Raw genomic sequence first — 13,497 nt, forward strand, 5'->3', positions numbered from 1 at the left:
TCTAATGCAATTCTATCATGTAGAAATGAAGTCAAAGGTAAGTGCAAGTCGAACAAGTAATTGATTTAGACGGGAAACATAACAATATTATCGTAATTGGTCATTTGTTTCTCTTTTCATAATGTATAAATACTTCTTGGTTGAAGTCGCGTTTGAGAATAAAATCACAAAATAAGAGTTGAAATTCGTAATTCAGAATGCAATGAGTAGCGCTAGTTTCGACATATGGCCGCTGGTGTCTCAAATTTTACAGCAGACGACACAAGCCATGGCGTAGTACAGTCGAAAGCATGAGACATACAGTGCCTTGGTGTATGTGCCGCCAATATCGTAATTTTTGATTTTTATCTCGTATCCACTTAAAAAAAAACGTGTATGCTTGGGTCAGGTACCAACGCTCTTATACTAGACATTCTTTCCGATCGCGTCCAAACTGGGGCGTTAAAGGTTTGTTGGCCGGCCGTTAATTTCAACGATTTCGTGAGTATTATCGAATTTTCCTAATTATCGTGACTTAAACGATTTCTTTTTCGACGAGAGCATCATAATCGGTTGAAGTAAACTGTACAATAAACTTCTGTTATTTGTGTTCCGTGTCTTTCTTTCATCGTTATACACTGAAAGGTGACATAACGATCCCATAATTCCATAGCACGTGGGTAATGCACGCTGAATCTTGAATGTAAATAACAGAACACAATCGCGACTATATCCCATTACTACTTGTTAAGGTTTTAAACTTACAGGTGTTAGCAATTGTAAAAAAAAATGTTGTACTTTGCATATTACGTTTACGTTTATCACATTTGTCGTAGGTATTTTTACATACAAATAATTTTAGAATAAGCAGATACTTGACTGAAAATGTTACGGAATCACAAACAACGCGATGCAGCCTTTCACAATTTGATAATACTTGAATTACTTCGAGTTGTAAAACATTGTTTTTAGCAATTTTTGAAATTTTTCTTTTGAAACTGGATACTTGCATGCAGTTATTTTGTTTACACAATACATACTATTATCACAGTTCCATCTTTTAAACCGTATCGTTCTACGATGATTCCATTAATTTCCGTCTGTGTTGAGAAAAAATCACTGACCACTGCCGCAGTAACGTCACGGATGCAGTGTGACGAAACATATATTCAACGTGATAAGAGATCTCACGGTCAGGGTTGGGGATTGCCCTAAATTAACGGTTCATTTCAATCGGTCGCATTTCGTAATTAATTGGTGAATGAAACCGTATTATAGAAATCATCGCTTACCTTAATTTTGCGTAAAATGTTTATCTTTACAAAAACATTACCTATCAATATTGTTAATGTTAAGATATTATCAAAGATTTATCGAAAAAGTATTGCTCAAAAGGAAAAAATTCTTTTGTAATTAAATTATTATTTAATTGTTATTAATTGTTATTTAATTGTATTTTAATTTGTTTGTAATTAAATTGTTCAAATGTACGTTCGTAATAAAATTGAAACAGAATTTTTTTGTATCTTCGCGCCAATCGACACTCATGGCGCCAACAGAAACTAGTTTAGTTCCTGTATTGCCGCTAGATGGTTACGACGGTTACCCGTGATTCGTTGTTTCTCGCAAGTACTTAAAGTGGGTCCGATTAGTATATAAGGACGAGACGAAGCATCTACTCTCGGGTAGTCTGATGCTTCCCAGGAAAAAACAGCCCATTATTGCGGCTATTACAGACGACATCATTGTTGTCCGGTAAACTCCATTACACATTACTGTGTTTCATAAAAAAAAAATTTGTGTTTGCCTTGTAAAACAAAACTTACTGTGGAAGTAACCCCAGTGACTATCTCTTTTGCCAAAAATTTTGGTTTCGAAAATTTATCGCGTGATGTACCAGATTTTTATTCTCAAATATAAAGTAAACCTGTAGTTTAATGAGAGGCGATTTAAAATCGACAAACACGAGTTTATTTTATCAAACAAGGAAATCTCTGCAATCGTGGACTTTAATCAATAGATGGGTTAATAGATCTCCCCCTCCCCCCCTTCGTGAGAAGTGTTCAAACTTTCATCGATTTGTAAGTAGTGTACCGACAACAATTAATCTACACACACACACACACACACACATACGTCATCACAGATATTTCAACGCGCGACTTCTCAATCTCATTTTATCACGATAATTCAATTACCATTGAATGGTAGGTAACACGTCCAATTACGTGTCTACTATTAATTGTATCGCAAGTTCGAAACTTTTAACGAGTCGTTCGCAGTGTCGAAAGTTAGAAGGGTAGTAGCTTAGAGCTTAATCAGAAACATTTGTATGGAATTCTTTTTGCATCGGTACACGAAGAACGGGTTCGTGCTTATCAATATATTCCACTTATCGATGGCATTTGTTATACGCGCGGTTATATTGTTTCCAATATTCGAGCCCGGAAACGGTCAAAGTTGCCTCCAAATTTGCATTGTCGCACGGCATTATGGTGCGATTCTAGTAGCCTTGAAGAGCGCGAATACTTTTCTGTCGTGGCCCGAAATCGTGCGCATATACAGTTTTTCAGTACGACCATACAGTGACTCACATGTTCACGAATGACTGTCACCTCTATTCAACCATATTTACCAACATGCGAATTTTATTTCAAAATTTAGGATAGACTTCGGAAAAGTAACCTCCTACTCTGAATGACTTTTTTTCTTTCAAAACTGTCTCTAACTAACTCTGAATTACTTTTTTCCTTGAACTGTCTCTAAACAACTCTGATGCATTATGTTTTTTTTTTAAATGGAACTACATATTTATATCCGCGTGGCGTAATAGTTGAGATCAAGACCAATCCAATGATGTATAACGGTATGGCCTTCGTGTAAACCGAAGTACGAAAAATCCACAAATGTGTGACAGTAAATTTAAATAAAAAAATAACTACCGTAGAGGGATTAGTGCGAAAATGTATCAAAATTGATGAACGTCATTTTGGGCATTTAGTAAAATTAATTTTTTTCAAATCCAAAACAAGTGAGATACTAAAGGTGTTCACGTTAGGTAGGGCACTCTGTATTATGATGAATTTGTATTCTTTTGACCAATGAGACGCTCGCAGATTAACTAAAGTTTTTTTAATGGAGTTACAACAGTTAAGAACTCGGGCGACGAGAAGTCCCACTCGACTTTGCGACACGTTTATTTCCCTCGTGCTCGTGGAGGAGTTTGGACTACCAACCAGAGATGAGCAAACCCATTATCTAGATAGAAAGTTTCGAATAACGACTAAAAGATAAAAAAAAATATTTCGTCGTTTTTAATTGTTCAAACATGGAAATTTCAATGTTTATAATAAAATAATACATCTTTAAGAATGAATCGACATTTGTCGAACAACTATTTAATCTCATTAACTGTTTAAAGCTCAGAACGACACCCTTAGATACTGCTGCTTTTCACTGTGTATTATTTGAATAAAATTCTGCCCAATTCTGCTACCAACGTCGTCTACCGATTATTTGTTCGACGATCTGTCTCGACGAAAGTACACGTCCTATCTATGCAGAATCAGAGGGAAAACGCCAGACCGAATTGGTGGTCAGTTTAATTTTAGATTGTCCCGCTGCAGACCGTTTGACTATCCTCAGACCGACACGCGCTCGACGACGAATACGAAGAGACGGGAGAGACTAAACGTGAAACGACGATACGTGATAGGCTCGCGGTGAAACCGGCGGGAGGTAAGGGACAAGCGTGTCGAGGTAGCGCAGAAGGTGAGCAGACGAAAACACCGGGGCTGCGAGTCTCGCGCCATTCTCTCCGCCGAATGTGCGTCCGGTGCACCTTTTCTCAGAGCTGCGCCAATGTACAGAGTCTGAACTCCGATAAACAGTCTTGTGTTTCTTAGATATTTCACACCGTGATATTCTTTCGTGTCGATTCCAGCGGAGAAAAGTTTCTGGGGCAACTTGGTATTGGTACCACGGAACGAACGGAGTCGCAGAAGTCCCGCCCCTCACCGAACCCCGCGCGTATCACTCCGCTTCGGGAACCAGAAGAAGTCGACGCGCGCGCGCGTGTGTGTGTGTCCTCTAGCTGGTGGCGGTGAATCGATCCGTGGATCATGGAGGAGGAAAATACAACCGGGAACGTGAAAAAACGAGACCAGGAAGAAGAGGAGGAGGAGGAGATGGAGGCCGATGAGGATGGAACGTTTGACGAGAATCCAAGCTTCCCGGAGCTGGAGCGCACCCAAACTGGCCGAAAAACGAGCATCTTCAAGTATTACTCGTTCAAGGAGAAGGGAAAAGGTGAGTGAAATTTGAAGTTCTTGTATCAGATTCGGTCGTTAATTGTTTTTCGATCGAAAGCAATACAGAAGCATATTATGGGTACAGGTTAATTCGTGGCTTTCTTTTTATAGAGTTGTCGTTGATTTACAAACAACCAAAATACAGTTCAGTCTTGATAATATTCCCTATAATTAAAGCGAATACCCGCTCGAAAAAATGATGGCGATTGTAAGTCAAGAATTAATTTGTACACCTAATAGTTTATCTTAAAGAAATGGTTAACCGATAGAGATACTTTAGATGAGGATTTAGATGTAGGTAGTTCTTTGTTTCTTTGGATAAGCCACGTTTTTTTGGGAGGATCTTTTAATCGAAAGTTATCGGGGATTTTGTATGTATGAGTTAAACATCAAGGTTATCTGTGTCTGGCTACTGATAAGTGAAACTTGAACTTTAATCGTTGAATGTTGATTCAGATCCGAAATAAAATTCCTTTATGTAATCCACACGGAAACTGGGGATTTCCTCTGTCGATTTCGTTCGAGAAATTTTCATTTTCATTTAAACCATGAGAGAGAGAGGGAGAGGGAGGGCTCTCTCGGAAGTGTGTACATATATTCACGGCCGTACGGTGCATTATAAAAATAAAAAGGGTACGGCGGTGTGATCAACGACGACGTACGCACGAACACGCCCTCCGGGCGTCACTTCGTCTGCGCGCTTCTTGTGCATCATGTCATTGGCATACCATCGCGAAATAAACACACCGATACACATGTGTATATACCAGGCAGGGTTAGGGCACATTTTATTTGAAATAAAACGTGACCAACCCTGCCTTCAGGTAGAATAGTAACTTTGAATTAATCTATCGAACAGTTTTTGTACAAAAAAATTCGTCAAAAAATCACCCACTGCACGCCCCCACAAGGTAGAATATCCCCCTTCCACAAGACGAACTTTTCGCACGGTCACTCTCACGTCCCGAGCTTTGTCCTAACGAATGACGACGGAGTCGTGGGGCGACGATGTGTCGAAATTTGGACGCGGTGTCGGCGGTGTGTTACGATGTCACCCAATAACGAGTGGTCCCCGTGATTCACAGGCAGATCGTACGGGCCAGGTGGTGCATAATGCATCAACGTGAAGCGTATCATCACGAGGTCGACGTGCTCACTCTGTCCACGTCACCTTGTTCCATTGCCAAGTGTTAGGACGCGATCTTTTAGAATCGAAACCAGAGGAAAGAAAACTTTCTACTGTTTTTTCTTAACCTCTTCAAGGACGAAATTTGTTTAAACCAGCTGACAGGTCTCAGCGCGCGATTTAAATCTACAGCCGCCACTGTACACAGGGCCGCGTTTACCCATTAAGCGAAATAGTCACACACCTAGAGCCCGCTGAAAAAAATGCTTCTGTACTGGCTCAGTTTCAAGGGTTGCAAAAGGGAAAATCGATATCGTAATTCGGTCGATGTGGCCTAAGAGAAACGGGGCAAGAATTCACGTGCACGGAGGAGTTATGCAACTCGACCTGACGCGTGTACATATGTACATACATACGTATAGAGACCGCGAAAAAAAGTTCGTGCTTCGAAGTGGTTCCGTCGCGTGGCGCTCGATAATGACGCATCGCGACTTTAAAAGACGGGACAAGCCTCCCCAGGCCGACCAATTCGTGCTCTCGCCTCGCCTGTCACAAGCACACGTGGAACCTCGCCGTTGGATTTCTGCCTCTCGAAAGGCGGGAGACGGCGGATCGCGCCGTAGTAAATATGTGCACACGCCATGGCTGCACGTGCGTTCTCTCGATGAATCCGTGGCGCCGTCGCGTGCACGTGTCCCTCCCCCCACCCTCGTTCCGTTACTTCTTGCGCGAGCGCACGTCTCGACACCTGTATGGGCAATGGAGTGGGGACATTCAAAACGAAATTTTAATAGAATAAAAAATTGATACTGATACCCTTGAAATAGAAACGTTGCGAATAAAATAAATTTCTTTTGAGAATAATGAATTACTTTTTATTTGAAATAAGAAATATTTTACTTTTTCTTTTTTGATCGTGGAATGACCTTTCAGAATCATCCGGTGGAAGTTTGTAATTCGAAAAATTAATTATTACAACCGTCAGCTTGGGACCAGACAGGTCCTGGTTCAACCGACGAACCATTGAGACAACGAACAGACGTTTTTAATCTAGTCTGGTTCGACAGCGCATTTATATTTAGTATCCGTTTGAAAAAAGCCGATGCATAGTATCATCGGCTTAATTACGCGATGACGAAGATCTTGCGCAACCGTTCTCGAAAAGAAATAAAACAGATGAATCTATTCGATATTTAAGAATGAAATATTATAAGAAAAGGGACCACAGAAGAGACAATGCTGAATGTATAAAGAAACTTCGTTAAATTACATATTCGAAGGAACATTTTCCCCGTACTTAACCTATTTATTTCCGACGCCGGAGTTCCAACACACACTGCGTCGCGTGTCCCCGTATCCCAAACGCTGTCGTTCACTTATCTCCGATTTCTGCGAAGGCGCAGAGTGTGGGTCAAGAGGAGGAAACCAGGGATAATGAGCCTCCAACGGCGACAAATCATATCCGTCTCTCACTCTCCCGTTTTTGACGTGTACACGCGTGGTAACCGTATTCCAATTTAAAAAAGCTGGAAGCAACGTCCCGCGACCGTCATTCCACCGCGTGGTTTCTCGTTCGAACAGCGGTGGAGTGTTCGCGCCCCGTTTCGCGGTCGAAACTCCTTTAACGGTCAACGACTTGAAAACAAAACAAAGTGCCGTGAAAAATAAGCCGATTTCTTTCCGCGCGGTTAACAAACTTGGCGTGATGTAATTATCGGAGCTCTTTGAACCGTGACACGAGAAGTTTTTCCGGTGACAGACCGTCGAAGATTCCAGGAATTATCGTGACATTTCTTTAACGATCAAGTGGCGGAAAAAGTGGCGTAGGGGAAAGGTCTCCTACTATTTGGCAAATTTATTTCAATTACTCAAAGAAATTTTAAATCGAATGTTAATTCGACATAAATATCAATAATTCCTCAAAACAAATGGTAGGAGGCCCTTCTTTGGCTCTTTTTTTCTTACGGTGTACATTCCGTTTCCTTGGAGGAACGTTGTCGCGGATCGCACAAAAGTATAATTTTTCGAGTGTCAAACAACCAGCGGGGGATTCTTTGAGGCTCCCAGGGAAGGTGGAACTATCTCCGTCTCAGTTGAAAACGGGGTGAAGGACACACGCGGTGTTCACCTTAGAACTCGTTGCATTGAACTTGTCCACGATGTGCGTGTTAGGTTAGTGAATAGAGAAAAAAATAGGTGTTGTTCGGTTTTATTTCTTGTGATTATTAAAGTGATTGAACGGCGTTTACGATGAACGACGGGAGAATACGCGTCGAAAGCGAAACGTGTCGAGTTGTAAGTTGTAAACCCGGTAAGACTGCTAGGGCCCCTTTGGTCCTCGCCCGTAGAAGAGGAGGTAGAAAATGTTTGTAATATAGAATATAATTATAAAAGAATTGTAAGAATATTTGTGAAATCGAACGGTCCTGTATTCGAGAATCGCGTGTATACAAGAGATCTTGTCGTTCCGAAGTTCCACGACGTACACCCGTTCTTCTTTTTTTTTTGCTTTTATAGCGTGCAACGTGGACGTGTTACACTGAGTGATGAAGAACACTGTTTTTATCTTTCAGATACAATGACAAGCTCGACGAAGAAACCAGGCCCCCTTATCGGAGTAATAGACGTTGGCACGCGGACCGTTCGTTTTGTGGTGAGCCAATGTTTATGTAATACGTAAATGTTCGTCTGCGTAGATATCAATGGAACGGGAAATCTTTCGAAGATTACACGTAATCAGAGAAATTCTTTGCTTTTCTGTTGTGTCTACTTGAATATCAAAAATAAATCGTACACGTACACATCTACGTAGAGTCGTCTAGAATCAAAAGAGATCGAAGTTATTCCCAAGGAAAGGTGTTCTACGTTCGAAGAAAAGTCCAGAAACTGTGATATTGATTCTGTATCTCAACATTCAAAATCAGGAAAATTGCATTATTCCTTGCGCGGTCCAGTAGATTTATGCTCATAGGGAAAACGCCCTAATTACTACCACTGCCCCTAATACTGCCACTTTATTCATTTTACTTAATAAAAATAATAAAGTTACGTTACAATCTTAAGGTGACTGTAATTGGGACATCTATCCTTTATCTTGTTTTGATTCGTTTCATGTTCACGTAAAAAAACATCTGTGCAGCTGGAATCCTATGTTTCCGATTGATGGAATACGTGTTATCCACGTGTTCTACCGATTGGAACACGGATTACAGCCAAGCACCTCTCGTATACATGTGTATTTCTGTAAGCGTCAAATGATTCATTCTCGAACATGTTATTTTAAACACGTTAGTCATCGGAGAATGGTCAATAATAGTGACTTACCTGCTTGGATACGTCCCTCAAGAGAAAGTCTCAAGAAGTCGGATTCTGGTACATTAAGAGCGTATTCTCAATACCGACAACCTTTAGTGTCCCCAGAATCGAATTGTTTTCCCAATACGAAATTTACGGAGCAACCGAAATTAACATTATATCTCCAATATTTACATCGGAACGTAAAAAATATAGTTTAAAAATCGTATTTCGTTATCTTTATAATAAAAATTACTTCGATTCAAATTACGTACAAAAATATGAATTATCATTCAATTCACAGCGTTTTAAGGTTTGCTAGGCTATTATTAGGTACCTTCACTCCATATATGCTCGATTTTGTCCATTACCGTTTCAGGTGTTCAACGCGCAACACGTGGCCGAGGTGGCCTCCCATCAGATCGACATAGAAGAGATCAATCCTCGCGAGGGATGGGTGGAGCAGGATCCGCGGGAGATACTGTTCGCTGTGAAGGCGTGCATCAAGGACGTCGTGAAGAAATTGGACGCGCTCGGCTTGAAAGTGGAGGAGATTGTTACGGTCGGTATCACGAATCAGAGGGAGACGACCGTCGCGTGGGATGCAACCACCGGTGAACCGTTATATAACGCGATAGGTATGTCCCCGGGAATTATACAGGGTGACCCCTTTACGTGTGACACCCCTCGAATTTCTTTTTTTAATTGTGGAAACGCAAAAAATATTTTACATATAATTCGAATGATATTAACTGTTCTTTTTTTTAAAATTTTTTTCTCGAAGTTTTCAAGGTCGACAACTTTATTTTCGGGGTTCAAAGTCACTTCAAGGTCATATCATAGTACATATCTGAATGTATTTCTTCATGAGCTACACGATGAAATAGAAAGAAAATGTGTAGTTATTTCAAAAATAAAACGTCGATGGCCTTGAAAATTTCGAGAAAAAAACCTGCAAAACGACAAAAATTCAATAACACGATCTATAACTTAGTGTTACGATACTTGTCGTTGTTTCAGTGTGGTCCGATATAAGGACGGTTTCGATCGTCGATCAGATAATAGCCAAGTTTCCGGATCAAAGTAAGAACCATATCAAACCGTTGTGTGGTTTACCGGTCAGCCCGTATTTTTCCGCGCTGAAGATTCGTTGGATGAAGGACAACGTGACCGCGGTTAGGAAAGCGATGAGGGACAACCGATGCAAAGTGGGCACCATGGACACTTGGATCGTTTGGGTATGTCGATGTACACATATGGGAGATTATGTAGGGCGAATCAGGGATGGTTGTCACATTTTTCAATTCATAATTTTTTTCTCTCTAATTAATAAATATTTCAACATTTTCTTCATCGTAACAAAAAAAGTAGGTATTTGTAATTTAAAGAAAAAAATAACCAGAATAATGTTCCTTGTGACAACTAACCCCACTTGTGATAAAGTATAAAAATGGATTACAATACTGCAACGGAGTAAAATGTTGATAAAAGTCTAGAAGAAAATTCTGTCTCAATGCATGTAGAACCTGTCTAGGATGGTCAAAGAATTTAATTGTGCCTTTGAAGCGAAAGGAATAATGGGATGAACATAATTCGAGATTGTAAGCAAATTCATTGAAACAGAAAAAGAAAACAATACGATAACAACATAAAAAATTATTACAGAACTTAACCGGGGGCAAAGACGGTGGATTGTATATCACCGACGTGACGAACGCCTCCAGGACCATGTTAATGAACATCGAAACCCTCTCGTGGGATCCGACATTGTGCAGATATTTTGACATTCCTATGCAAATATTGCCGGAAATCAGGAGCAGCGCTGAAATATACGGGAGTATCGCGATCGATCCGTTAAAGGGTATCCACATATCGGGTGTAAGTACCATTCGATCCCATAATCGCGGGTTCGTGAGTTTTGGTCTGTCCGGTGGTACGTGGTCGATCTGTGGATTATCAGAAAATCGATTTCCGGCTTATTCGATGAAACCAGAAACGGTCAAATTCATTATATAGATAAAGAATATCGAATAACAAATAAAAGATAACAAAAAATATCTCGTCATTTTTAATCGTAGACTCGTAGAAATTCCATTTTTTATAATAAAATAATACTTCTTCTCGAATGAGTCGACATTTCTTCTGCTCTTCACTATCTACTATTCGAATAAAATTGTGCCCGATTCTAGGTGAAGAAACTATTTTGACCAAAAAAAAAACAAACGAAACAGATCCGTTCAAAATTCGTAAATCCGATGTTATATATAAAACGGTACATTTATACTTGTCGATTGCATCGTTTTTCTTTTTTGTTTCGTTTCGTTTCAATTAGATTCTAGGGAACCAACAATCTGCGTTAGTTGGTCAGAATTGTTTAAAGAGTGGCCAAGCGAAGAACACGTACAGGAGTGGGTGTTTTCTACTGTGTAACACGGGAACAACGGTTGGTATTCGGTGGAAAAAATATCATATGATTTTTTTCTGTATATATATATGTATGATTGTTGAAAAATACTTTTTCCAGAGAGTCTATTCGTCTCACGGGTTGGTCACAACGGTTGCGTATCAATTCGGTCCGAATAGTCCGGCGGTGTACGCGCTGGAGGGATCGGTCGCTGTGGCGGGAGCCGCCATTAAATGGCTCCGTGATAATTTGAAGCTAATAAAGGATGTACACGAGAGCGAACATTTGGCTGAAAGTGTCTTTAGTACCGGGGACGTGTATTTCGTGCCGGCTTTCACGGGACTCTACGCGCCGTATTGGAGAAAAGACGCGAGGGGGTGAATTATTAACTTCCTGTGACGTTTTCTATACAGTCGACTCATGTACTTCGTTCGTATATTTTTCAAATTAAGTGTACAAATTTTTATGATATTTGTATTTATGTATCCACATGATTTTTTACTTTTAAATTTTTCGTAATTTTGAAATAAGATTCGTAGTTCCGTACGTAATCCTGTGAAATAAAATGTGGCAGCCTTCGATGAACAAAATTCGCGAGTCACTGTACGTACGTGTAATCACGTTTATTAACGGAAGAATATTTGTCGTGCGCAGAATTATTTGCGGTCTTACCGCGTTCACCACGAAGCAACATATAATAAGAGCATCGTTAGAAGCCGTTTGCTTCCAGACAAGAGATATTTTAGAAGCTATGTACAAAGACTGCGGCTTTCCACCGACCAAGTTGCACACAGATGGGAAAATGTCGACGAATAATCTTCTTATGCAGCTGCAAGCAGATCTTTGCGGCACGCCAGTATGTAAGTACACTTTATCTCCGGGGGTGTATGTTTTGTAGGATGGAAAGTATATCATTGATTGGTTTTTTCAATGTGTCAAAAGTCAGGTCAACTATGCCGGATATCACAGCTTTAGGAGCAGCGATGGCTGCAGGGCATGCGGAGGGTATAGATCTTTGGGAGCTGGAAGGTGAAGAAGTGGAGACTGTACCAACGGATACATTTTTGCCAACTACAACACCAGAAGGTAGCAAACATAACCGACAATGAGGTGTTTTATATATTTATATTTTACTCTATGTAGCATTATATTCGGTTTGTTTTTATAGAGAGAGATGCTAGGTACAAAAAATGGAAGATGGCAGTTGAAAGAAGCTTAGGATGGGCTGCAATTAAGAAGTCTGACCAAATGACAGGTAAATTTGCGTCTGTGTTATGTGTGTTACTGCTTACTCCTTTTATTCTGGTTTGGTACTTTACATCTCTCTAACGATATTAAATACATATATGTGTATACGTTTATGTACATATGCTATGGTAAACAAAAAAACAATGTCTTTTTACCATTCCGTCACAGCCCCCTTTACAGATTCCACGTAGAAAAGTAAAATAATTTTGTAATAAATAAAACGATTCCTCTTCCTGGCATTACTCTAATTCTTGTGTCTCGTGATATTTCGGTATGATTTAGAATTACTGCACGCGTTGTTCAAATAAATGCATGATTCGTGAACGTCTTTAATGAACATTAATACGAATATATGAATGTAGATTGACGTTAACCTAAATACCAATAAACATTGACAATGTTTCAGATGAGAGATATTGCGTTCTGGCGTCGATCCCTGCGAGTTGGTTCTTAATGACGAGTTTTATCTTACTACGATTAAGTTATTATTTAGAAAATCGGTGACAACAGGTTTACGTAATTACAACGAAGATTCAGTTAGATGCCAGGTAACCTGTATTTTAAATGCAAGCGCAGAGTAGGAGCAAGGCTGCCAAGCAACTTAATCAACAGTAGTAGTTTCAGAATTCAGACAACAATATCCGATTACAGAATAAAGAAACAGTACAAGAGTCTGTTTCTTTACAGTAGAATCACTCTAATACTTCGTATTCAAACTTGCCAACGAAAGATCAAGATAACATAATCGAACGAAACGCAGAGCGACGAAGCAGAGAAAATAACGTGTTATCGATTTCGAAGGATATAAAATGTTAGGCAAAGATGCACACACACACACACAATAATGCAAAGCAATCGTTATATTTTATCGTTAATGAATACAAGATAACGGATACCGAATCAGTCCAATTATGCATAATTTTGTTTGTTACTTAAAGATGTACACCAGTCAAACCTGTACGATTAATTAACCGATTAAACGAGTATCGTTTAATTTATAATTCCGTCGCTCTCTTTTTGTAATTCTTAACTTATTCGTTATGTCGTAAGGAATCCTGTATAGTATATTGTTAAAACGATTGCATTATAAAAGCATGCACGGAAACACACGTTCGTTTTCTTGTACCGAAAATACG

General features: G+C 39.8%; 1 protein-coding gene across 2 annotated transcripts; it reads left to right on the forward strand.

Moving 5' to 3' along the window:
• Positions 1 to 287: 287 nt before the first annotated feature.
• Positions 288 to 13,363, forward strand: LOC107190930 (glycerol kinase-like). Of its 2 annotated transcripts, XM_015579834.1 has the most exons (12): positions 288 to 480; positions 3,923 to 4,287; positions 7,989 to 8,068; positions 9,089 to 9,347; positions 9,730 to 9,947; positions 10,375 to 10,587; positions 11,042 to 11,152; positions 11,234 to 11,490; positions 11,768 to 11,973; positions 12,056 to 12,199; positions 12,282 to 12,368; positions 12,768 to 13,363. In XM_015579834.1, exons 2-12 carry the CDS (start codon positions 4,101 to 4,103, stop codon positions 12,863 to 12,865), a joined length of 1,860 nt encoding a protein of 619 aa, XP_015435320.1. In that variant the 5' UTR covers positions 288 to 480; positions 3,923 to 4,100; the 3' UTR covers positions 12,866 to 13,363. The 2 variants fall into 2 exon arrangements, with proteins under 2 accessions (XP_015435320.1, XP_015435321.1); XM_015579835.1 differs by lacking the exon at positions 288 to 480 and having other exon boundaries at positions 3,909 to 4,287.
• The last annotated feature ends 134 nt before the right edge of the window (positions 13,364 to 13,497 follow it).

This window comes from Dufourea novaeangliae, unplaced genomic scaffold, assembly GCF_001272555.1.
Source record: "Dufourea novaeangliae isolate 0120121106 unplaced genomic scaffold, ASM127255v1 scaffold208, whole genome shotgun sequence".
NCBI lineage: Eukaryota > Metazoa > Arthropoda > Insecta > Hymenoptera > Halictidae > Dufourea > Dufourea novaeangliae.

Excerpts from the sequence above, each read along its gene's own strand:
- LOC107190930 (XM_015579834.1), top strand. The coding sequence starts at position 4,101 with ATGGAGGAGGAAAATACAACCGGGAACGTGAAAAAACGAGACCAGGAA. Across the intron at positions 9,948-10,374 it reads TGGACACTTGGATCGTTTGG|AACTTAACCGGGGGCAAAGA; the intron begins GTATGTCGATGT and ends AAATTATTACAG. Across the intron at positions 11,974-12,055 it reads TCTTTGCGGCACGCCAGTAT|TCAGGTCAACTATGCCGGAT; the intron begins GTAAGTACACTT and ends ATGTGTCAAAAG.